General features: G+C 42.3%; 1 protein-coding gene and 1 long non-coding RNA gene across 2 annotated transcripts in view; one reads left to right on the top strand and one right to left on the bottom strand.

Annotated features, from left to right (window-relative positions):
• Positions 1 to 3: 3 nt before the first annotated feature.
• Positions 4 to 3,167, bottom strand: LOC144576868 (uncharacterized). The gene is made up of 3 exons (XR_013519489.1): positions 3,011 to 3,167; positions 1,380 to 1,425; positions 4 to 141 (listed from the first exon to the last, which is right to left on the bottom strand). It is a non-coding gene; the product is annotated as an uncharacterized LOC144576868 (long non-coding RNA).
• Positions 3,168 to 5,829: 2,662 nt separating this feature from the next.
• The window catches only part of RBM17 (RNA binding motif protein 17), a 28,981-nt gene continuing 8,165 nt past the window's right edge, over positions 5,830 to 26,645 (top strand). Inside the window, exons 1-6 of the mRNA XM_002750026.7 lie at positions 5,830 to 5,965; positions 14,801 to 14,941; positions 18,496 to 18,612; positions 22,342 to 22,508; positions 23,834 to 23,931; positions 26,347 to 26,403. Coding sequence (XP_002750072.1) covers positions 14,819 to 14,941; positions 18,496 to 18,612; positions 22,342 to 22,508; positions 23,834 to 23,931; positions 26,347 to 26,403 — 562 coding nt within the window. The 5' untranslated portion in view covers positions 5,830 to 5,965; positions 14,801 to 14,818. The remainder of the gene's footprint in view (positions 5,966 to 14,800; positions 14,942 to 18,495; positions 18,613 to 22,341; positions 22,509 to 23,833; positions 23,932 to 26,346; positions 26,404 to 26,645) is intronic.

Raw genomic sequence — 26,645 nt, 5'->3', positions numbered from 1 at the left:
GTGCAGGGAGCGTTATCCTGTCCTGATTTCCTTTGCCTGCACATGGCAGCCATTTCCTGTAGTCTAGAGTCAGACGCATATTCTGGTTAAAGACCGAGCTTGCACTTCTGTTTTTCATCCGTCTGTGGATTCAGGTGATATCTGAGATGAGAAAGAGCAGTGCCAACTCAACTTTTCCCTTTTAAAACTCAAGGGCTTGCTAAGCCCTGGTTGTGATAGTCAAAGCCAAATGGAATTCTTCATTAATAAACTCTGATGCAGATCTAGGATGAGTTTCTACGAAACCAGACCCAAGATTTTGAGATGAAATTCAAACATTTTCAGGAATCATCCCAAATTTCTGGGTCACACCTGAATGTTGTTAGAAATAGAAATGTTATCTTAGACTTGGAAATATGTTTCCCCATATAGAGCTGGTGTGTCATGGTGAGCTGGGGCTCTGCCCATGTTTCCCTGGGAGAGTAAGGCGTGGAATTTCAGAGGACAGCTTTGGGACCTGGGAACCCTGGGTCCGAGTATTCATGACCTTGGGCAAATAACTTCAAGCTGCCAAATGGAGATGATAACAGCTCCCACGTAAAGCCTATAGGAGGATGACATTGGCTAAAATATGTAAATGACTCTTCCTAGAGCCTGGCGCATGGGAAGTGCTTGCTCAATGCCGTTAGTTGTTAGAGTGGGAAGAATGGCAGAGTTCCAATGGCACCGAGGGGACCAAACAGTACAGTCCCAGAGATACGCCTGGTGGGAGCGTTGCTGCCCTGCTCATGATGTAGATCACCTTCCCCTCCTGAGGCAGCTTAAGATTCTAAAAAGTGCACTAACCTCAGTCGGGCAAACCTGGGTCTTCATCATAGTTCAGTCACTTACTGGTTGTATGACTTCAGTAAGTCCTACACCTCCCTGAGGATCCTAACCTCCCTGAGGATCAGTTTCCTGTTCTGAAACATGGGCATAACAACACCGGTCTCGCTGAGTAACTGGGAATGCGTGAGAGGATTTACATGAAAGACCCTGGCACTCGGATGGCAGTAGTTCTCCCCGACTCTCCCATGAATGTTCTTCCTCCTTGCGGAGCTGTTGTTGCTGCTCTTGGCAACACTTTTGCTCCCCGGAGGGGGAGGATGTAACTTGAAAGTGTTACTAATGCCTCAAACCCTCAGATCACAGATAAACTCACTTCCCGATCATGCCACGTAAGCCAATGATCTGGTTTTGATGACCTGATCACACGCTGGGGAGCACATTAAGGTTGCCACTCAAAGCTGTACTGCTGTCCAGAGCACTGGAGCAAGGTTTGCTGTTCTGCCCCCATTCTCGGAGGATGGTGCTAAAGCACAACAGAAAGGGTAACAGTGCCTCAAAGAGACATCACTCACAGATGAAGCTCTTGGCCTCCCTGGCTGAAGACTGGGAACCTCCCAGCTGGAAAAGGATAAAAACAGTGTATCATTTTGTTGACCATTTTAGATGTGTGCAAATGTAAACTTGGCACTTAAAAAATATCTGCATGAGACCAGGTGCTGTGGCTCATGCCTGTAACCTCCGCACTCTGGGAGGCTGACGTGGGTGGATGGCTTGGGCTCAGGAGTTCGAGACCAGCCTGGACAATATGGCAAAACCCTGTCCCTACAAAAATACAAAAAAAAAAAAAAACTAGCTGGGCATGGGGGCGTGTGCCTGCAGTCCCAACTACTCGGGAAGTTGAGATGGGAGGATTGCTTGAGCCTGGGAGTTCGGGGCTGCAGTGAGCAGTGACTGTGCCACTGTGCTCCAGCCTGGGAGACAGTGAGAACCTGCGTCAAAAATACATCAAAATTAAAAAAATCCATATGAAAGCTGTAAGTTGCATACAAAAGTTATGTTTTTAGAAAAGTAAATTTCTTATTGACAAGATTAGTTTTCAACTAATTAATGCAATTAAAAATGTATGAAAATCTTATCAAACAAGCAGAACAGACATCAATTAGGTGGAAGATGAATTAAAACTTAAAAAAAAACTTAGAAAATTCTATGTACTTTAATAATTGATAATCTCCTTCATTATATTTTTATGTTTATTTTTCTGGTTTTTGAGGCAGAGTCCAACACAGCTGGAGTGCAGTGGTGAGATCTCAGCTCACTGCAACCTCCGCCTCCCGGGTTCGAGCAATTCTCCTGCTCAGCCTCCACAGTAGCTGGGATAATAGCCACCCACCACCATGCCTGGCTAATTTTTGTATTTTTAGTAGAGACAAGGTTTCACCACGTTGACCAGGCTGGTCTTGAACTCCTGGCCTCAAGTGATCCACCTGCCTCGGCCTCCTAAATGCTGGGATTACAGGTGTGAGCCACCTCAATTGGCCTTCTTGCATTATTTTTATTATGAAAGCAATGCAAGCATATTACTCAGAGATAAAAATGCAAAGGAGTCAAAAAATGTAAATATAGAATCCTTATAAACCCTATTTGGAGCAAACCATACTGAAAAATATCTTTTAGATTCTTTGTATATATTTATATATTTTTAAAACAAAAATGGGATCCTTCCATGTAAATTATTTGTTTCTCAACATAATTGAATTTCTGTAAGTTGTTATTGTTCGCTATTTAGTTCATCCCTACATTTTTGCTATTAGAAACATTGCGGAGCATGAATAACTGTAGAGGATGATTTAGAAAGACAAAACATATAGTGAAAAACACTTTTAAAATTTCTGAAATAGAAGAAGCTGCTTAGAGATATAAAAGAAGAGGCAAAAATCATTCTCCGTGGTGCACCAAAAGTATCACTACACACAGAATCCTTGGGAATATTTATTTTTGATCAAATTATAATCATGGTCAAATTGCCTTAATTAGCTTGTTTTCCCAAGGACCTCACCCCTTTCTTTTCCCGGCTTCGGGGTCCCGTCGACTCTGCCCATCCTGCCTACTGCAGCATTTCACCCAGCCTTTCCTGCCAAACACCACCCCATCTCTTTCTTCCTGAAACATCTGCCCTGCTAATTCCCAGTTGTCGATGAATTACCATCTGCTGCTGCCTGTCTCGAGCCAGGAGCTGAGCACAGCTGGAGATCACAGGACTTGTTTACCCAAGTGTCACTACCTATTCGCTCTGCAGCCTCGATGGGCTGCCCCAGAGCCTCTGCCTTGTCCCTCTTCGAAAGCTCCACCGTGTTGCGTGTGCTTCCTAATAATCATTGCGTGGCTTGGGTTCTATTCCAGCATTGTGTTAAGCTTTGGATTCTCAGTGCTTAAAATGAAGATGATATTTGTTACTGTTGACAGGAAATGGAAACAAGCATGCGACTGCTTACATGCTAGGAGATGAAGTAAGGCAGCTTTCCTCCTGGGAGTAACTAGAAAATTCCTAAACAATGGATGTAATTGCATCTAGGGTCTGTGAACCAAAAAGTTGCCTGTGTGTATGTATGCTGGAATAAGTTGGGAAGAAATGCACAAATCTTCAGCCAAAACGGGAGGAAGGAGTGGTCTCAGACCGCAGAGTGGAGACGCCCAGCAGATTAGGAAGAGCCGGTAGACAGCAGACTCGACCTGGAGGAAGTCCTGCAGGCGCTCAGCCTCCTAATCGTGGGCCTTTGCACACCCACCTGTGCTTCGATGGGGGTGGGAAGAGACCCAGTTTAGACACCTGTCTTTGTTCTTCTTCCTTTTTCTGTCGACACACTATTATTTTCTGCTTCTTTTATTGACCAAGTACTTCCTTCTGCTTTTAACATTTTTATTTTATTTCTAGTTTCTGGCACAAGCGCTTAATTCATTTAGCTTATTTCACATTTTTAACTAATACAAAAATGTAAAACCATGAATTGTCCTCTCAGTACTATCCGAGCCAAATCCCATGGGTGTGTCATTTTCTTACTTTTCTAGCTGTTATGTTATTTTGAGTTTGTTTTCCTTTTTAGTCCAAGTGTTATTTAAGCATTTAAAAATTTTCCAGAGGTAAGAATGTTTTATTTTCTGTTTTTTCATTAGTTTCTACTTTTATTGAATTGTAATCAGATAAGATTACCCATATGATTCTACGTATTGAACTATATTAAGATTTTTCTCTGTGGTCTAAAATATGACTAATTGTTGTGAACATTTTCCTTAGACACTTGAAAAGATACAATGTCAATTTAGAAGACATGTTTGACCCATTAGATCTGTCATGGAAATTGTATTTTTAGGTCTTCTCAATCCTCGTTTACTTTTTGTACCCTTAGTCTGGCAAGGAGTGTGCCAATTCTTTCTATCTATTCATTCACTCCTACTGCGTTTGCTATGAATAATGAGATTATGTTATTTGGTGTGAAGATTTTCCTATTTTTTTCTTTATTGTGAACGGTGCTTCTCAGGGTTATAAAATGCCCTTCTTAATCTTACTTAATGCTTTTTGCCCTGAAATCAACCTTAAGTTATTTGTGATTCCTGATTTTTGTTTATTTTTTGCATATTCCTTGGCATATCCTTTCCAGTCTTGTATTTTCAAACTCAGAATAACTTTGCTTCAGCACTTTCTTTATTTTTTTTTTTTTGAGACAGAGTTTCTTTCAAGGCTGGAGTGCACTGGTGTGATCTCGGCTCACTGCAACCTCCACCTACAGGTTCAAGCAATTCTCCTGCCTCAGCCTCCCGAGTAGCTGGGATCACAGGCATACGCCACCACGCCCAGCTAATTTTTTGTATTTTTAGTAGAGTTGGGGTTTCACCATGTCGGCCAGGCCGCTCTCGAATTCCTGACCTGGTGATCTGTCTGCCTCGGCCTCCCAAAGTGCTGAGATTAGAGGCGTGAGCCACTTTGCCCGGCCAGCACTTTCTTTTATACAACATTTAGTTGCACGATGGTTTGTGTTCCAATCTGAGCCTTTTTTTAATAGCTAAGCTTAGGTCTATATTTCTTCCTGTGAGACATTTGGTCTTGTTCTGTCATATAGTTTGGTTATGCTTTCTGTTTTGTAACTTTTTCAAATATTTCCCTACGTTGCTTTGTTTGTTTTGCTGTGGTTGTGTGTGTGTGTGTGTATTATTTGAAAGATTTGTAGTTTTGCTCTGCGTCGCCCTCAGAATTATGCCATCCCATGACGTCCTTAATCCTCTATTTCTTTGGTTTTCTTTTGCCTCTCCATTCTATTTCTTTTTTTCCTCTCATTTCTCATTTTCTTAATCACTGGATTTTAATGGATTATAGTATCTTGGTATATTCCTTCGGACTAAGACGTCTGCTTAAATCTCTACTATTTGACTTATCGGCTTGAACTCTATTTGACACCCAATTACAGATGTAAAAATCACATTTTCCCGAAGTCCCACGTTCCCTTCCCCTCCCTACTTCTGTCAGCGACGTTGTTGTTAAAGATCGAGGCTTTATAGCATTGACATTCTTTTCTGTACCCCAATCGCGGCATCTGTTTCCTTAATCTTATGCTCAACCCCGTGCTCCTTGCCATCCTTTTGCCAGCATCTCGGCTATGCAGATTTATTTTCAACTTTTTGCTTTTGAATGAATGAGATCGAGAGACCTGGAGACACTCACTCCCCCACCTCCCCCAATCAGAAAGCGCGGCCTCGGACCACTTCTCCTTCTTACCATCTGGGGGCGCTGCCGCGCGTTCCTCAAACTTTGTGGAATTTCGAAAACGTGCACCCAGGCGACACCTCTTGGTGGTAGAAGAGGACGCCTGCTGAGGGGAGCGTGCAGTGCGGTCCTCCCGCGGGCAGGGGGCAGTGCGGCAAGGAGCCCTCGGCGCAGGCGCAGAGGCCAAAGCAGGCCTAGGCGCAGGCGCAGGCGCAGGCGCAGGCGCGGCGCGCTCTCCCGGCAGCCCGCGCTCTCTGACCCCGCGCAGCCGAGCGCCCTGAGGACTCAGCGAAGGGTGGGCGCCGCCAAGGGCTCCTGCCGCCGGCGGGTTTCCGCGGAGTGCCGCCCGGCTCCGCGCTGCCGCCGCCGCGGCCCATGGGCAGAGTCGGCTGGGCGGGCCGGGTAAGTCGCGCCCTGGCGGCCCCAGGGGGGCGGCCTGGCGGGACCCGAAGCGGGCGCGCCTTCCCGGGAAGCGCTGGACGCGAGGCCGCGGCTTTAGGCCGCGTCGCGAGGGGTGGGGGCCGGGCCATCTCAACCCGAGCCTCCGCGGGTCTCAGTCCCCGCAGCGGGCCCTGGCCTCTCCGCTCGGCGGTGGCCCGGTACACTCCGCCCGCCGCCGCCTCGGGTGACCCGGGCTCTGGCCTGCTCCCTCTTCCCCTCCTCCTCCTGTCTGCCTCGGGCTCTTCGGCCCTGAAGAGCGTTTCGCCTCCACTTCGTGCACCACGTCCTGACGAAGTTGCCCGGTCCCTAGACCCGGAGCGTGTCCCCCAACCTGGCCCCGCACAGTTGCCTCTCTCCCGGGCTCAGAGAAAGGAGCCGATTCTTCCCCGGCTCTCAGAACTGGGAGTGCAGACGTTGGCGTTTCCCAGACTCCGGAGCTCCCCGAGACGGGAAGGCAGCCCGGACCCCGGCGTCGCCTCGGATCGTGCCGTTTGAGCGGTGTTTCAGCGCGCACTTCCGACCCCAGGCAGTCCTTGAGCTTCACCTATTGCCCAGAGGATGGGAAATGATGAGAATGCAGGTGGAGCGAGGTTCTGCCCTTGCTTGCAGGAGTTTGGTTTCTGGGAAAGCAGGCGTGGAAACCCAGGCTCGGTTTGGTGAAGGACGCGAGATCTTGAGAGAGGAGGTGATGCTTATGTTGAGTCTTGAAGGTACTTTGTTAGATGTGCGAGGTGGGAAAAAAGGCTCCTGGCGGAGGAAGTCACGGCGAAAGTAGCAGAAGTGAAGCGCCGTAGTGCGTTCTGGAAGCTGCAGGTGAGGCAGAGAGGAAGGTTTCAGGAGGGGGTGCTGTGTTTCGAGGAGTCGTCCGGTCAGAACATGGAGGTTTCTTGAGGAGCAGCAAAGGAGCGCCATTGAGGATCCTTATTGCTAGAGCCTGGCATATGGATGGAAAATAGGATATTCTAGATCAGGGCAGGATACGCATATACTCAAATAGACGGGTACATGAGCACTGGCTCCCTGCAACAGATGGAGTTTTTAAAGGATGCAACTCAGTTTCCAGATTTCTAGTTGGTAAAGGCTGCAGACATTTTGATCGTAATGACAGCTTTTAGGGATGATGGGGTAACAATTTATGAGCTAAACGAGAGGGCTTTATTTTTAGAGTTAGTTAGGCAAGGTGCTGCGTGCTGTCCAGTTTGTAACAGCAGGTTGTGCGATCGTGGACCTCTGCGGAACCAAAGACAGCCTTTCTGGAGGCTCTTGAGAGGATTGTTGTACACTCCCAAATGCAGCTTTATTTAAAGTGGATTTCTTTTTACCTGGTTTGTTTTAAATTACCTTCATTCTCCTCTGCATATGAGTTTTTCAGACCTCCCCGCAGCAGGGAGCAGATGATCCCAGGTTAGTCATCTCTCAAGCCTTCCATCATAGTCAATAGTGAAGAATGTTCTGTTACGCTCCTAAATTATAGGTGACTCTATTGGACTGTGTTTGCAATTCTACCCGATGGCATTTTGAGAGTAGCAGACTGTGAGAATGAATGGAAAGATTAAACTGTCAAGGGCAGATGAAGGTATGGGGAAAATTTTTTTCAGTTCTTTAGAAAGTTATGGTAGATCTTATACATGAGGTAGATGCCTTTTTTGCCGTATTTTTTGTGGACATCAAAGTGCACCACCCCTCCTGTTCCTTTCTGTGTGTATTTGCCATATTCTTTTTTGTTTCTCCTGAGACGGAGTCTTACTGTATGGTCCAGGCTGGAGTGCAGCGGCGCAACTGGCTCACTGCAACCTCCGCTTCCGGATTCAATGATTCTCTGCCTCGGCCTTGAGTAGCTGGGATTACAGGCGCTCGGCATCACGCTCAGCTTAATTTTTGTGTTTTTAGTTGAGATGGGGTTTCACCATATTGGCTAGACTGGTCTCGAATCCTGACCTCAGGTGATCCTTCCGCCTTGGGCTCCCAAAGTGCTGGGATTACAGGTGCGAGCCACCTCGCCCAGTCTTACCATATTCCTTAGGTTTCAAAGAGGTATGCTTTGTTTTATGATGCATGAATATCTATTTAGTAATAGAAATATTTCTTCCTAACACGCCTGCTTCTTTAGGTGCTCAGAACTCAGACCTTGACCTACTATTGGTTGTGTGGTGGTGGTAGTTTTTCTCTCCTTAATTATGGCTTACAACTTAAATTTTATCCTACTTATCTTAAGTTATGTCCTCAAAAAGCAGATCTGCAGTGGCCAGGTGCTGTGGTTCACGCCTGTAATCCCAGCACTTTGGGAGGCCAAGGTGGATGGATTACCTGAGGTCGGAAGTTTGAGACCAGCCTGACCAACATGGAGAAACCCCAACTCTACTAAAAATACAAAATTAGCCAAGTGTGGTGGTACATGCATCTAATCCCAGCTACTTGAGATGCTGAGGCAGGAGAAATGGTGGTTGCAGTGAGCCAAGATTGCAACATCATACTCTACCCTGGGCAACAAGAGCAAAACTCTGTCTGAAAAAAAAAAGCAGATTGTGATTTAAATAGGTGCATTAACATTTTCCATCCATTCACTAACATGTTTAGAAAATATTAATAGAGCCACTTGCAATGTTCAAGCATGGTGCTAAGCTAGAGATACAAAGCTGAAGATCAAAACACCCCTGCCCTTAGGGGGCTTACACTGCAGGAAGAGACAGCATGTAAAACCATAGGCGGCATAACCCGTCAGAGTTGCTGTGACCTGAGTATGGTTAAGGAGACAGATTGGGGGGAGTCAGTTTTATGTGGGGGCAGTAGTCACTAAAGGCTTCTAAGAAATGCTGGAAAGATAAGTAGGTGGGGTGCTTCTGAGAAGTCTCTTCCATGTTCTTTTTCCTGCCAGTTGCATGTTTTTAAAAAAATGCTTTCCAGCTTGGGTGGAATCTTTTTTTTTTGGAGACAGAGTTTTCGCTTGTTACCCAGACTGGAGTGCAATGGCGCGATCTCGGCTCACCGCAACCTCCGCCTCCTGGGTTCAGGCAATTGTCCTGCCTCAGCCTCCCGAGTAGCTGGGATTACAGGCACGTACCACCATGCCCATCTAATTTTTTGTATTTTTAGTAGACGGGATGTTGACCAGGATGGTCTCGATCTCTCGACCTCGTGATCCACCCGCCTCGGCCTCCCACAGTGCTGGGATTACAGGCGTGAGCCACCGCGCCCGGCCGGGTGGAATCTTGAAAAGTCACCATTTTTCCTTCTGGCGGAACCACGTTTGATATGTTTCTTAGGAAAAAAGGTAGCGTATACGAAACGTGGGTTGCTCAAAGGGTAGTGTTCACAAAAAGGAAGGAAATAGCAAATACTTTAAAGTTATAAAAACTAGTGGTTTGTATTTACAGTTGATCCTGGCTTCTTATGGTATATCCAAGTGTTAGGAAGTACAGCTTTTTGTTACCTGGCAGCAGACCTAATGAAATAAATGTGTTATGTTGTGTAAGTAATACGTCAGCATCCAGTTAGGGGAAGTTTGGGTTTTGGCAGTTTTATTAATGCACTTGTTAATTTTAGTAGTTTTGGGGGGAGAATATTGTATATTCATAAATGCTTAATATAGCTAAAATAAAGAACACACGCTTCTTAAGGAATAGGTGAACTAAAACTAAATAAAATGATATAAAAGGAGGAAAGCAAGGAAATAGTGAGAACAGGATTCCAGGGAAATTGCATGAATGGGTTGGGGGAGCCATGTGGTTGAGTGTGGTTTCTTAGTCTAGATCCTGCCTTTTGTTCTGGGTGGTGAATTCACAGGTGCTTGCAGCATTATAACAATTAAAAGCAGGTAATACCTGTGTGGGTGGATGAGAGTGTGCTGTTACTATGATTAATCCTGTTCTGTGAACTTAAAGTTCAGAAAAATGAGAAAAACAAAGAAAGCTCTTTTGCATTTGCTGTGATGCAGAGATTTGGGTTTCTAAGCTCAGTGTTACAGAAAACTAGCAGATGCTGGTAAGATGACATCAGTTTCTAATATTTAAAGTGTTTTGCAGGTTTGAGAAGAGAAATGAGGACCTTTAAATGAACATGAGATTTGCTGCCTAATGGTTTCTGAAGCCTTTGCACAATGCAGCACATCGACTGGAATTGTCAGTCAGCCGTCTTAGATGACATGGAATCAGAGTTGTGTGTTTCATAAAACCTCATTAATTCAGTTTTGAATTTTTGCTAAATATTGAATCTATAGGTGGAAGAACTTTTGGCAGCTGAGATCCAGCACACTGCTAGATTTTTAACCTCAAAGTTTAGAGAACTCTTTCCATCAGAGCTGATTCTTCTTGGGAGGGTGAGGAGTGCTGCCCCCCTCGCTGGAGGTTACCTCCCACCCTTACCCCCAGTGCTGCCTTTTTTGCCTATTTATTTAAAAAAATTTTTTTATTATGGTTAACCATGCAATTACTATTTTAACACATTTGTAAGTGTCCAGTTCTTTTTTTGTTTTTTATTTTGTTTTTTTGAGACAAGAGTCTTACTCAGTCACCCAGGCTGGAGTGCAGTGGCATGAATTCAGCTCACTGCAACCTCCGCCTCCCAGGTTCAAGCAGTTCTCCTGCCTCAGCCTCCCAAGTAGCTGGGACTATAGGCGTGCACCACCACACCCAGATAGTTTTTGTATTTTTAATAGAGATGGGGTTTCACCATGTTGGCCAGGCTAGTCTCAAACTCCTGACCTCAGGTGACCCACCTACCTTGGCCTCCCAAAGTGTTGGTATTACAGGTGTGAGCCACTGTGCCTGGCTGTGTCCAGTTCTGTGGCATAAAATACACTCACATTGTGCAAGCTTACCATCATCCACCTCTTCAATCTTTTGCCTGTTCTTTATAGGAACCTAGTGGAATCTATGGACATGGTTTAGTTTCACTGCTGATTCATGTGGCTAAGTAGACTTATGTATTTATTTATTTAGAGGTGGAACCTCACTCTGTCACTCAGGCTGGAGTACAGTGGTGCGATCTCAGCTCACTGCAACCTCTGCCCCCTGGGTTCAAGCTATTCTTATGCCTCAGCCTCCTGAGTACCTGGGACTACAGGTGCATACCACCATGCACAGCTATTTTTTGTATTTTTATGGAGATGGCGTTTCACCATGTTGGCCAGGCTAGTCTCAGACTCTTCTGATTTCAAGTGATCCACTCACCTTGGCCTCCCAAAGTGCTGGGATTACAGACATGAGCCACCATGCCCGGCCCATTATTTGTATTTTAGTAAAGCTTATTGAATGCCTACTCTATGTCAGAAATTGTAGATGCAAAAATAAGTGAATCTTTTCCCTTGAAGTTTAATGGACATTTGGTTAACCCATTTCTCTCAACACTAACATATTCATAAACATTCTTGGTGAAGTTCTCAAGTTATAAAGAGAAATGGGTTGAGTATCCCTTATCCAAAATGCTTGGGGCCAGAAGGGTTTCAGATTTCCGATATTTTTAGATTTTAAAATGCCTGTATATACATAGTGAGATATCTTGGGGATGTAACCCAAATCTAAACACAAAATTCATTTATGCTTCATTTATACTTTATACACATATCCTGGATGTACAATATATGCACCACTTTTAATCATTTTGTGCATGCAAGAAGATTTAACTGCATTTTTGACTGCGGCCCATCACATGAGGTCAGGTGGTATTTTCTACTTTGGGGTCATGTTGCGCAAAATGTTTTAGGTTTTGAAGGATTTAAGATTTTCATACTGGAGATAGTCTTATTGAGAAAAGCAAATATCTAAAGTAGAGTTTGATTCGAGTTGCAAACAAATTTTGATTGATCTCTATGATTTTCCAGAAAGTGGCATTATTTCTCAGGATGTATTAGTATTCCTCTTCCATTTTAAGAATAAAGAAGGAGCAAAAGAACTCGTAGCTCAATACTCAGTAGGCTTTGGTTTGCTGGCCAACTGAATGAAGAGGGCTCAAAAGACTAAGTTAGGTGAAAGGCACACGGCCATTTCTGAAGAAGTATTTTTGGGAGCCACAATGCTAAGCTGGACTCTCAGCATTGTTTTTCTTTGCTGTTGCTCTGTTGAGTTTTTTTTTTTTTTTTTACATTAAAATTTAAGGATATGTACCTAGATGTGAACGAGTTTGAGTTCTGGGTAAGCTGGAAGAAAAGTGCACAAAAGCCTCAAAAGCTATTTGGTGGTGCAGTGGTCTTCCTTCAGGCCAGTGATTGTTGGCCAGAAATTTCTAAAGAGAGAAATTGGGAGGGCTTTGCAAATGGAGTATAAAGTGCACTTTGGCCTCGTTTCCTCTTTAGCTCTAGGTTGGACATTGATCTTAGTCTGGGTATAGAGCAGTGAACAAAACAAACTGGATCTAGGTTTTCCTGGAGTTCAGAGTGTGTTAAACTAGGCTCTGAAGTGGACCCTGGGGGATTCCCTCCAAGAATTCGAGGACATGGTTATATTTCAGCCCTATCTTTGTTAAAGAATAGAGTTCGTTATTTTTTCTTGAGTTGGCCTCAGTGCCCCAGGCCTGTGTCACAGGGAACCCCCAAGTTCCTGAATCAAAGTAAAAGTACAGTTTGGCACTGAAGGCATCAATCAGGAGGAGAGTCTGTCAGCATCCCTTCATTCTTTTTTTTTTTTTTTTTGGAGGTGGAATCTCGCTCTATTGCCCAGACTGGAGTGCAATGGCACAGTCTTGGCTCACTGCAACCTCCGCCTCCCAGGTTCAGGCAATTCTCATGCCTCAGCCTCTCGAGTAGCTGGGATTACAGGTGCCCGCCACCATGGCCAGCTAATTTTTGTATTTTTAGTAGAGACAGGGTTTCACTATGTTGGGCAGGCTGATCTTGAACTCCTGACCTCAAGTGATCTGCCTGTCTATGCCTCCAAAAGTGCTGGGATTACAGGCATGAGCCACTGTGACCAACCTTCATTCTTATGTGATTCGTTTGAGCAGTTGGCCATTAAGCACCTTTGGAGAGTCTGCTTTCTCTGCTTCTCCACGGCTGGTGGGGGTGTGGAGGGATGCCTTTCATTTAAAAATCAAAATGGAGAGGTTTTAGTTAATCTGAGGCTTCACGTATGAGGAATGGAAGAAACTAAGAAGTGGCAACCAGTTTTGCGGGTTGCCGACTCCAGGCAGGGAGTTACTGTACTTAAGACCAGGGCAACTCTTCCAGGGAACAGAAGTTGGTATGCACTCCATCCCCCACTCCATGCAGTGTGCATCAGCTAAGATGTTGGGGTGGCAGGGTTTTAGAATCCTGGTAAAAATGGGGGAGCTGAGAAGTAAGAGTATACCTTCAAGAGGAATGCTTGCCCTGAGTCAGACCTAAGAAGGGTATGTGTTAAATATTTTCCTTCTCCTCTTCTGAGTCACAGAACATAGGCAAATTAGGCTTTTGGATAACACGGTTTCGATGGGAAAATGCTTTATGAGCCCCCGGGAACTGACAGACTTTGGGAATGTGTGGGTAAATTGGGAACTACTGTGCTAAGCATTTACTTGCAACTTGTGGCTTTCTGTTTAAATTACGTTCTCTTTCTGTCTGTGAGATTTACTTTTATATTATTATTATTTTCTTTTTGTGTTTTTAAAGTTATTATTTTCTTTTTTGTTTTGAGACGGAGTTAACTTTTGTTGCCTAGGCTGTAGTGCAATGGCATGATCTTGGCTCACTGCATCCTCCACCTTCTGGGTTCAAGCGATTTTCCTGCCTCAGCCTCCCAAGTAGCTGGGATTACAGGCGTGTGCCACCACACTCAGTTAATTTTGTATTTTTAGTACAGATGGGGTTTCACCATATTGGTCAGGTTGCTCTTGAACTCCTGACCTCAGGTGATCCTGAGTCCCACCTCGGCCTCCCAAAGTGCTGGGATTACAGGTGTGAGCCACCACACCCGGCTGATTGATTTCTTTTTTGAAGAAGTGAGTCATGTTGGTAGGTTTGAGAATTTGTTGAGGTTTTTTAAAAAGTGGCAGTTGGGGTTCCTTGGCAAGGGCTCTGGAGTTGGCCTGGCTGGGTCGGAAGGGGCTTCCTGCTATGGCCTTGGGTGTATTCATTCCCTGAACCCCCATTTCTCTGTGCAGTGCTGGGCTTTCATGGGGCCTGCTGCCAATGCTGCATTGCATGTCATGCTTTGCGCCTGCTGACTGGGCTTTTGTTTTCACGTTTCCCTATTCTACACGGAAGCTGTGTATTGCTCGTTCACATGCAGATTGTGTAATCACTATCATTAAAGATGATAAATTTCCACTTGGTGGGATATGAGGAAGTTGAGAGTATTTAAGATATGACCCATCTATCTTAAATACTCCCCCACCTTGTTAATCGTAATTGACAAAATTATATGTAAGAGATCATTTCTGTCATTTTTTTTCTCTGGGAGTATGTTTAAATTTTTTCTTTAATAAAGGGTAGCTAATTGTGCTAAATCAAGCTGGTAATTGGTGTTTTGTAAGGCTTCTACTTTTTGACACTGAGATAAATAGAATTTTTTTAAAAATTGGATATATGAAATTAATGTCCCAAATCTTGAATTTTTATCGTACCTCATTGTGTGCCCTAGCACTGAAGGATTTCATTCATGGATCACCTGACTGCATAATCATATAGGTGGAAAAGTGAATTCTAGAGGTTATTTTAAAAATAATCCATGGTGTAACTTCATGTATCAGGAAGAGCCAGGAGTCTTGGCCTCTGTTGCTGAAAGGTCCTGGACCTTTTACCTCTTAAAATTTCATGATAACCTATTTTAACATGAAAAGCCTTATTGAATTGTGCATTCTTTAATCCTCACCCCTTTTGCCTTTCAGCATTAAACTGAGGAAAAGATGTCCCTGTACGATGACCTAGGAGTGGAGACCAGTGACTCAAAAACAGAAGGCTGGTCCAAAAACTTCAAACTTCTGCAGTCTCAGCTTCAGGTGAAGAAGGCAGCTCTCACTCAGGCAAAGGTAAAGACAAGCCCAGTGCATGAGAGCAGAAGTCTCCAGAGCAGGTTCCTCATTAGGATGACAAGGAATTTGGTTTCAGCTTGCTCTTCTGCCTTTCTATTGGATAAATGGTATTAAGCATTTATAGGGGGAGAGGAATGAAGAGTTTAAAGCCGCTTTGCTACTCCTGGTTCCTGGGAATAGGAACATTTCCTGGGATAGGAATGAAGAAAGACAGTACTCTGAACTGTACCCCGAACCATCAGGGATACTGCTTTTCAAACTGAAGTACTGGAGGTCTAAAATTGAGTGAGAACTTGTTGAAGGTGCTGATTTTGTAGCCGTACTCCTGATATTCTGGTAAATTCTAGTTTAGGCTGGAGCCCAAGGAGTGGGCATTTTTAAGTAGCATTCCTACTGGTTTGTTGGAGGTAGTCTGGAAGCAGCACTTTGGAAAGAAGGTCCACAGAATTTACCTAGGCTGCCAGGTGTGAATTACTGAGGGCTGTGTAGTCTGGATGCTAATTGCCTTGTTTCTGTTGTGTACAGGTTGGGTATCGGTGATGTCCTTGAAATAACTCAACATGTAAAACAAAAACATAGTTGTTGACTGGATATTTGCTATTAAAATGGGGGCAGGAGAATAGTATTATGGTTTGCTTATGTTTTAGGGGTCTTTATGTTTTAGAGTATGCGTTTGTAATAGAGGCTATGTCCCCCCAAACAGAGCAAATATCGGTCTTTTGGGGCATGAAAAAATCTTGCTCATATTGTGTACAGTGTATTTGTGGTGTGAAAATTTCCTGTGTAAGGGAAAATGTATTAAAAGGCTCCTTGTCAGTGAGGCAATAATTGAAGTTGAGATAAAGTACTTTAAAGATACATATTGAAATATTTACTGATAAAATGATGTCATTTTGGGGATTTACTTAGAAACAATTCTATTCTGGGCAGGGGAGGGAGGGAAGAACAGAGCTACCCATGAGCTGGTAGTTGTAGAAACTGGGAAGTAGAGACTTAAGAATTCATAATCTCTTTAATTTTGTGTTTAAAATTTCCCATAATGCAGTTTTTTTTTAAGTTCTACTTTGCTTTCTTTTCCCTTTAGCACATCAGTAGATACATAGAAGTGCTTGCTCAGTATTTGATTGCTCAGTATTGTAGAGAGCGTTTTTAGGATTAGGATACCCACGGGTAAAGCAAAACGGTCTTACAATGTGTATTTCTTTTGTCAATTCCGTTGGTTAGGTTTTTTTTGTCTTTTTTAAATTAATCATTACCAAATTTAAATTTTTTGGATGCCAGTATTTGTCTTCTTAAAACAAGCTTCCATTGCAAATGAAAAGAAGGTTAGCAAAACAAATCTCGTTTTTCTCTTTAATTTTTTTAAGTTAATTTATAAAATCTTTGTAGATTTTGTGTAACTTTTACTTTGCAGAAAAGACGTAGATGTGGGCCACCATGCCGGGCCTCATACAGATTTTTAAAACTTGAGGTAGTTTGTGAAGTTATTTCTACTAATTTTCTAACATCTTTTGAGATTGCTAGGTACAGGTGGTGTTGTGGGTTTTTTTTAAAAAGGGAAGTGAAGATTGCATCGATTTTCTTTGGATGTTTAGTTACTCAGGGTACTAGATTGACCTAGCCAAACCTGTAAAGGTATTTATTTGGTAGAGAAAACTTGAAGCTGTGGTTTCATTTGTATCTCCGTTTGAAAAAACACAAGAGTTGTTTCTTGGTGTCCACAAGGGATTGGTTCTAGAAGCCCCCTAGATACCAGAATCTGTGCCCAAGTCCCTTATATAAAATGGTGTGTGTTTGCGCATAAGCAACACACATCCTCCCATATTTTATGTCATCTCTGGATTGCTTGCAATACCTAACACAGTGTAAATGCTGTGTAAAAAGTTGTTATACTGTATTGAGTTTTTTATTTGTATTTTTTTGTTGCATTGTTATTTTATTTACTTCTGAATATTTTCAGTCTGGGGTTGGTTGTGGAACCCGTAGATACAGAGGACCAACTCTATATTGACTAGAAAAAAATAATAATGGAAAACATGTGATTCTGGCTGGGCATGATGGCTTGCACCTGTAATCCCAGCACTTTGGGAGGCCCAGGAGGGTGGATCACCTGAGGTCAGGGGTTTGAAACCAGGCTGACCAACATGCTGAACCCCGTCCCTCATACAAATACAAAACTTAGCTGGGTGTGGTGGTGTGTGCCTGTAATCCCAGGTACTCTGAAGGAAGAGACAGGAGAATTGCTTGAACTTGGGAGGTGGAGGTTGCAGTGAGCCGAAATCGTACCACTGCACTCCAGCCTGGGCAACAGGGCAAGACTCCGTCTCAAAAAAAAAAAAAAGAAAAGAAAAAGAACGTGATTCTAATAAAGCCCCCTTCCGTTCCTTAAAGTTTGGTATTTACTTTGTGAATTGTTCATTTGATTAAATTTTGTTTGCTTAAATTTATAAGCATTGTTGTATTCAAGAGAGATGAAGGCTTATTTTGTGCCTTTTGTAGTGGTAATGAAAATTTATAACACTTTAAATTGCAAGAGGAAAAAACCTTTCTAATCAAAAGATCTAATGTTTACCACCATACCCCTGTGATCAACCTTAGCACTGCTGATAGACATCCTGAGCAGTGTGCCTGCTGTGTGATGCAGGATGGAGCACACTGCCTCACCTGGGAAGTGTTCTTGCATAAAAGCTTTACCCTGAATTCAATCAAGCCTTTAACCTGCAGGTTTCAGGAATTACAAGGCATGGAGGGACAAGCTAAACTAGATTACTGGGTAGTTATTAGACAGATCTAGAGCGAACAGCATTTTACAAGATCGTGTCAGAGGGAAAAAAGGAAGAGGAGATGATGATGATGATGGTGATGATGATGATGATGATGGGGAAGAGGGATTGTTCTCAATCAAGAGGCTTAAAACCAAAAGCATTTCAGGAACTTTGGTGGGAGCCCGGTTCAAAAAAATCCTCTGTTTAAAGGATATTTTGGGGATATCTTGGAGAATCTGAATATGAACTGGATTGAAATGCCTTGGGAATTAGTGATTTTATTGGGGATGGTAATGGCACATAAGAGAATGTCCGCAGTTTCAGGAGATTGGGGTGAGGTGTCATGATATCTCCAATGTTCTTTCAAATGGTCCAGCAAAAAATATAGGTGTATGGTCAAGAAAGTATGGTAGAACATTAACAACAATTGATTGTATATGAATGATTGTTTTTTTTTAAAAACTTTGTTGATTCATAATAAAGGAGGTAGGGCGGGATTCTTTATCCTAGTAGGCGGGAACAGAACCCTCATTCCCAAGTATCTTTTGAAAGTGACCAAGTTTACTGTAAACACTTCAAGAAATGGAGAAAAACTTACGTTTTTTAAAAAGCTGAAAGAAAATAGTATATGATTATTGATAGTAATGAAAAAGCTGTTGTTTTAAGATTATGGTTTTCTCATATCTCCAAGGTTTGTCGCAGGAACAGAAAGAAAATCTTTGTTGCAAGTAGTATGAATTTTAGTTTGGCACTTCATTATGTTTTCCTTGTTTTTGATGATCTTAGAGCCAAAGGACAAAACAAAGTACAGTTCTTGCCCCAGTCATTGACCTAAAACGAGGTGGCTCCTCAGATGACCGGCAAATTGTGGACACTCCACCGCATGTAGCAGCTGGGCTGAAGGTAAGCCTGCACCTGCCTGTGACCTTCATACATTCCCTGTTTTCCATGTGGCTTATTTTGCATGTATGTTACTTTTTTTTTTTTTTGAAGTGGAGTCTTTCTCTGTGGCCCAGGCTGGAATGCAGTGGCACAATCTCGGCTCACTGCAACCTCCACCTCCTGGGTTCAAGCGATTCTCCTGCCTCAGCCTCCTGAGTAGCTGGGTTTACAGGCACGCGCCACCATGCCCAGCTAATTTTTGTGTTTTTGTTAGAGACGGGGTTTCACCGTGTTGGTCAGGCTGGTCTTTCAACTCCTGACCTCATGATCCGCCCACCTCAGCCTCCCAAAGTTCTGGGATTATAGGGTGAGCCACTGTGCCCAGCCACTCTTAACCAGTGGTCTCCTCAATAGGCCTTTGAAACCTAGTCAGTATTATTTTCCGCCTAATTTTTACTTTTGTTTTGCCAATTTTAAAATTTATCTGTTTGAAAGAAAATGGTTGTCGAAAAATCAGAAACTAGAGATATGCAGAAAGAAAAATTACCTGCAATCGTACACTCCAGAAGTGAAAAACTTTGTTTTTCCATTCTTTGCCTACTCTGCCTTCTGCTAGCTTGCTTTTCTTACGTAACACATTGTGACTCTGTGTCAAAAAATACAGGACTGTATGATCATCTTAATGGCTTCCCTGTATTCCCTTGTGTAGATGGACTATAATTTAATTCCTTTAATGCTGGATCTATGGGTTTCTCATTCTTTGCTGTCATAAACAATGTTAGATGTTAGTACTTACTGATTTATTGTGGATTAAAACAGAGAAAGGGGTTTTAAAAAAAACCCTCTTCTACCACCTTAACCTTTATGATTCCAGTGATTTTACATATGCTTAAAAACAAACAGATGTGGTCAACTCTGTAAATTGGGTTACTGAGGAGGAAGAAGATCTGGAAAAGGATAATTCAAAATCATAGTTAAAACTAGACAAAATGAGGTGAAATGAGTGTAATAGATAAACTAGTTAAAATTATACCTACTATTTAAGTATGCTTTTATCTTTTCACAGATGTTATTCAAATAATAACTGTGGTCATTTAAACACCATTATGCATTGCACAAAACCACTTGATGAAAAACGACCAAAAGATTAATAATAATGCTATCAAGACAGTTTCTGGCAAAGTGCGCCTGTCCTCCCCACCACTTGTGGAAAGGGCTGCAACAGGCTGGACCGCCCAATAGGCACGCTCCTGCCCGTCTTCATTTTGTGTCAGTGTTCTGGGTTGGGCTCCGTCTGCTGTCTGTCCTGCTTGTGTTCTGGGGTTGGCCGAGGCTGCAGCTTACCCTTGAGTTACCCTTTTCTGACCAGGGGAGTGGGTGCTGTTCCTGAGGGCTGATAGTTCTTCAGAAGGGAAGGCACCCCATGGTAGAGGTGTTTTTTGCTGATTCCTAGTCATTTAACATTTTCTTCCATAAATTTCATACCTAGTTTTTTCCTATTACATTTAATTAAAAAACTGGTTTATTGCTTCTTCTGTAATTGTGTATTGGTTCTAGTACCTGTAGTATTATTCTCCTAATCAGTAAGCATTTTTCCTCCTTGTTAACATAATTTTCATGATCGATGTTTAAGTATATTCTCATTAAGCGAATGTGTCATAATTTACACAAGTATTTCCTAACTGTGAAACCACCTAGATTTGCTTTTACATTGCCTTTATAAATACCACTCTGATGAACATCTTTTTGGGTTTTTTGTCTTGCTTTGTCATCAGGCTGGAGTGTAGTGGCTCAGTCTTTGCTCACTCCAATCTCCTCCTCCCAGGCTCAAGCGATCCTTCCACCTCAGTCTACTGAGGAGCTAGGACCACAGGCATATGCCACCACATCCGACTAATTTTTTGTAGAGAAGAGGTTTTACCATGTTGCCCAGGCTGATTTTGAACTCCTGACCTCAAACTATCCACCTGCCTTGGCTTCCCAAGATGCTAAGAATAAAGGCATGAGCCACCGTGCCCAGCCCTCTGTGAACATCTTTACAGAGATCTTTTTATGTATTAGGCTTATTTTCTTAGATTTCCTGGGGTGGCATTAAGATATCAGCTGTTTTTATAGGCAGTCTGTTCTGGTGTCAATTTACACCAAGCAGTGTATAGTATCACCGTAGGCATGTGAGGGTGAGTAAAGTTTTTAAATTGAACAAATTCACTGCAGCATTTAGAAAAGGGTGATTGATCCATTGTTAGGCTTAGCAGGGTTTATATGTAAAAGTTTTTTTCTTCGAAATTTTGAAGTGTCAGAGAATGAACCTTCATATTGACTGTTCTCTTAGACACATTGCAATAATCGTGTTAGATAAATTTACTGTCAGTTTCTCTCTAAATAATAATGGAAAAGGACTCTCCTTCTGCTTTTCTATTTTTTAAATGTCTTTTATAGAATGTATACGAATGTATAACTTTTGAGAGCCCTACATTAAATACGTTTTCCAGTGGTAGGGCCTGGGAGTTATTTTCCTAATTGTTCTTACTCATTGGATCATAGCATTTCCTGATATTTCACTGAGAGGAAATGATGATGTGTTTGTTTTACAGGGCAAAATGTCAAACCGAACTGTGCAGCACAGGAGCTGTTAGATTTACGTGTGTTAATGTGGCGTGTAAGCTGAGCTTATCTTACCAGTTTTGTGTTCGAGCAGAAAACACATTTACAAACGACCTTCTTGCCTTTGATACAGTTGGGCAGTGTACCTCCTGTAAGAGGTACAGACTGGTCGCTCAAGGACACGAATCTTTGTTGTTTTGCATGTGTATTTAAAAAAAAAAAAAAAAAGGATGTTAATCTTAACCTGTGCTTCTTAACCTAAGGCATCTTATTGTTACAGAAAGTAAGGAAGAATTATGCTAAGGAAACGAACAGGAGAAAGTGTGGAGGTTTAGGAAAGTTGGGTCAGGGCTTCCAGCACCACGTGTAGAATGAGACTGCCAGCCTAGGGTACAGTTCTGTGTCTGCTTCATGTGTTTCCTAGCATTCCAGCTGTGTGCTACCTCTCTCGTTTTGCTGATTCTTTGTCACAGCTTCCTCTTTTCTTTGAAAGAGTAGACCAAGATTCTAAATGTATAGATGAGAAAACACAGTATGTTATCATCTAAACCTGATTTTAGTGAACCTTAAAAACAATTATGGTGCCGGGAAGGAAATTTCATCCCCTTGTGTCAAAATCAGTGCCTGAAATGCAGCCTATCTGGGAAGGGACGTGTGTTCAGAGGATTCAGAAGACCAAGAGGATGCTTTCTAAGGTCTCCATGTCATCAGAATCTGAAGTTCTATTAAAATGATGACTGCAAGAATGATTGTGGTGTTCACAGTTGTTTTGTTTTTTAAGTTGTCGTAGAGATCTATAAAAACAAGTATTTGGTGCTTTACTATAAATATTCTGACTTTTGTTTATTCAAAGCACTAGTGTCTTTCATTATAGCTGGTGGTGGCTTATTTAGGAATTCCAGGAAAAACGCCGGGGTATGATAGAAATAGTACTAATCTAAGAGGTGACATTTTGTGTCCTTTTTCTGCTGCCACCTGACTAGACATGTGGCCTTGGCTAGAATTTGTTTTCTTTGTCTATAAAACAAAGGATGGGGCGAGATGATGTTCAAGGCCCTTTTCTCTCCCATATGCTTTGACCTTAATTCTGTGAGTAAACTTGTAAGCTATAAAGACGATTTTTACTGCTGTTTTCACCTTCCTCAGGATCCTGTTCCCAGTGGGTTTTCTGCAGGGGAAGTTCTGATTCCCTTAGCTGACGAATATGATCCTATGTTTCCTAATGATTATGAGAAAGTAGTGAAGCGCCAAAGAGAGGAACGACAGAGACAGCGGGAGCTGGAACGACAAAAGGAAATAGAAGAAAGGGAGAAGTAAGGCTTTCTTTGGATTTGGGGATATTTTACACTTGAAATGTTCATCAAAATGTTAATGAATGAACTTGACTGCTCTCAGGCTGAAGATAATTGACATGGCTAATTCAGCAGTCAGTACAAGGAATCAAACTGTTTTACAATGTATAGCTGTTACATTTCAAAATCACAGAAACTTCACCTATAGACTGAAGACCTAAAATGTATATTTTGAGTGAGTTGTTAGAAAAACAACTTATAGGCCAGGTGTGGTGGCTCACGCATGTAATCCCAGCGCTTTGGGAGTCCGAGGTGGGTGGATTATGAGGTCAGGAGTTCAAGACCAGCCTGGCCAACATGGTGAAACCCCATCTCTAGTCAGAATGCAAAAAACTAGCAGGGTGTGGAGACAGGTGCCTATAATCCCAGCAACTCGGGAGGCTGAGGTAGAGAATTGCTTGAACCCGGGAGGCGGAGATTGCGGTGAGCCAAGATCACGCCAGTGCACTCCAGCCTGGGCAGCAGAGCAAGACTCTGTCTCAAAAAAAGAAAAATAACTTAAAACCTGACGGTAAAGATTTTTTTCCTATGCCCTTATTCGGCTGTAGGTTGACTATTCCTAATTCAAAAATCTGAAATCTGAAATGCTCCAGAATCTTTTCAATGCCAACATGCCACTCACAGGAAATGTGCATTGGAGAATTTCATCTTAGGGATGCTGAACCAGTAATTGTAATGCAAATATTCCAAAATTTGAAACACTTCTGGTCCCAGGCATTTTGAATCAGGGATACTCAACTTGTAGAATCTCAGCTATTTGAAATACTTAAAAAGCTCTTCTTTACTATTTTTTGAGCCAGGTGGAATTTTAAAAAATTCATATGCAGCTTTTTAAAATGTTTTTACAAAGTATGAGTAGCAGGATTTATTTGTATTTCTTCTTTTTAAAAATATTTACTCTTATCAAATAGTTAGCATATATTAAATATTGATATATTGTTTCCCATTTATTGGATCATTTCATGAATGAAAGTTATAGACAATTGAAATGATTATTACTATGTTGATAGGCTTTAACATCGAAAGAGGTCGATGTCAAGGACTCTTTCTTGCTAGCTACTCTCATATACTTACTGGTTCAATTTATCTCTTGAATTTTTCTGACTTTTCTTATTTTATCTACTTTAGTCTTTTACCAGTTATGCTTCCCATATCCCCAGCCCCCACAAATTAATAGTTTATTGTGAAAGGATTTGGATATCTTCTGGCTTAGAGGAAGTCATCCCAGGTTTGTGTATCTAAAGTGGTTCATCTGTGATGAACATTTATTTCCTTTGTTACCACAGAAGGCGTAAAGACAGACATGAAGCAAGTGGGTTTTCAAGGAGACCAGATCCAGATTCTGATGAAGATGAAGATTATGAACGAGAGAGGAGGAAAAGAAGTAAGGCATGAACATAACTATGTTTTAAACATGTTTAAATAGTGGGAGTGCAGTTCCACTATTTGCTTTTTCTTTTTAGTTCGATAAGTCATTTGGCATTGATGTGGGTAATTTTCTTTCTGGAATCTCAGCAGTCCACATTTGCATAAGTTTTGATTTATATTGGGTTTTCCTTTGAGCTTCACAACCACTTTCTAACATTTATTGATTGGATACTTTGGGACTAGCTTCAAATCTGTTTCTGCACTGTCTACTTGCAGCAAGTCCAGTTGGCCTATGCTGAATCCACTCTGTTGTTTCTCGTAGGGGGAAGCATGGTTAACATTGTGTCTGTGTCGGGCATCGTGACATATTTCATATACACTATCTTAATACCCAAATGTTTGGTTTTTATTAACTTGTTTTGGAATTCGGTATATAGGTTGAATATTTGTAGGTCTCATTTTTCCACCTTATATACTGAGTGCCCTTTTTGATAAGGAGGCATGCTTTCCATATTAAGGATATTTGTTTTTTTCTTAAACACCAGCAGGAATTAGATGACTTTGAATGAGAAGACTTTCTGTTTGACCTTGGAGCTAACGTTAGGGAAGTAGTGGCATCCCATTATATGTATAGCTGTTGACAGATTGATGTTCTTATTTTAATGTGATTAGTAGCAGATTTCCAGTAATCACCCCGAATTTTTTTTACTGTGAACTTACTAGAGCTAATTCGCTTTTCAGAATTAATAATTACTCTAGGACTTAGTGACAAAGTTAGTAAAATGATCATAGGAAATATTTCAAAAGAAATGTAAGAAGGTTTTACTCAGGTTCGTATTTCTCTTTGGGGATTTTATATTGTCCAGTCCTGTTAATTAAAATGCATGGACACTGGCTTTAGAATAATTTCTGGAATAATTCTTTAGAATTATTATTATTATTTTGAGATGGAATCTCTCTGTCGCCCAGGACGGAGTGCAATGGTGCAGTCTTGGTTTACTGCAACCTCCAACCTTTTGGGTTCTAGCAATTCTCCTGCCTCAGCCACCCAAGTTGCTGGGATTACAGGTGTGTGTGCCACCATGCCTGACTAAATTTTGCATTTTTAGTAGAAACAGGGTTTAGTAGAGCCAGGTTGGCCAGGCTGGTCTCGAACTCCTGACCTCAAGCGATCCATCCACCTGAGCCTCCCAAAGTTCTGGGATTACAGATGTGAGCCACTGCATGCAACTGCTTTTTTTTTTTTTTTTTTTTTTTTTTTTTGAGACACTCGCTCTGTTGACCATCTCGGCTCACTGCAACTTCCATTTCCTGGTTCAAATGATTCTTTCTCCTGCCTCAGCCTCCCGAGTAGCTGGGATTACAGGTGTGCACCGCCACACCCAGCTGATTTTTGTATTTTTAGTAGAGATGGGGTTTCACCATGTTGACCAGGCTGTTCTCAAACTCCTGGCCTCAAGTGATTCACCTGCCTCAGCCTCCCAAAGTGCTGGGATTACAGGAGTGAACCGTCTTGTCCAGCCAGAATAGTTTCTTTTGTCAAACATTTTGTGCTGATGCAGCATGACTTTGTAATCAATTTTTTAAATTGTACATTTTATGTTTTTTATTATTTCATTGTTGAGTAAGCCATAATATGTATCATGTAATATATATATGTAATACATATACGTAATACACGTATGTTAGGACTTATACCTAGTGCAAAATTCCCTGTGGTCTCCACTGACGTCTCCTTCCAGTTGTCAGATAGCAGTTACAGAAGATCTCTCATCTCTTTTGGTTTGATTGTGTACACCATTCTTTGTCCAAGAAATGCAGCAGGAATAGTGACAACACATAGCAGTTTCTTCAGAAGCCAGAAGGACCCACACTTTTAAATGCATGTTTAGTTCCAGTGGTTTGCACCCTCATAAAGGAGCATGCTGTGTGATGGGGGGGGAAGATTTGGCAAGGCAGGGAGCTGGGTTTACTCCCTTTTTGTTGATGCACTTCCCGCTGATCATTGTCTTATCTGTAAACTGGATGCAGTAATACCTACCTCAGAGGGGTGTGAAGCCGGAATGAGGCTGTGTGTATAACGGGCCTGATAGCTATCACTCTCAGTAAATAGTTACAGTACTTACTTTTTAAGTAACTGCTCTTTCTCTTGGTTGTATTGTTTTGCCTTAAAATTCATTTGTGAACTACATTGTGGAGCTCTTGAGTTCCTTTTAGAAAGAAACAGTTTTATGTATCTGAGGGAGTGTTGCCACTTTTCTACGTTTCAAATCTAGTGTCAGAGGTTTGTTTATATGTAGTAGGAGGGATGAAGTAGCATCCTTTTTTTGTTTTTTAGTTTTTTCTAAGGGGCAGGTGATATATGGTGTCATTGTCGTTGGGAGTCTGGCATCAGAAACCTCCTTTAATGCTTGGATTTGTGTTTTTGCAGGTATGGGCGGAGCTGCCATTGCCCCACCCACTTCTCTGGTAGAGAAAGACAAAGAGTGTAAGTAGATCTGTTTCTTCCTCTTTTATTCTGATACAGATCTTTAAGCAAATCATGTGGAATCTCAGCTTGGGCCCCCAGGTTTGCTGAGTGTAGACGGAAATGGCCTGCCTGCTGCCTGCCTGCCTGCCTGCCTGCCTACCTACCTACCTACCTACCTACCTACCTACCTACCTACCTGAGTGCACATGGATCTCAGAATGCAGTGCCCTCCTGCAGAGACCTTTTTATGCCAGGCTCTG

This window comes from Callithrix jacchus, chromosome 7 (genome assembly GCF_049354715.1).
Source record: "Callithrix jacchus isolate 240 chromosome 7, calJac240_pri, whole genome shotgun sequence".
Taxonomy (NCBI): Eukaryota; Metazoa; Chordata; class Mammalia; order Primates; family Cebidae; genus Callithrix; species Callithrix jacchus.
This window is presented reverse-complemented; position numbering and strand designations above follow the sequence as displayed.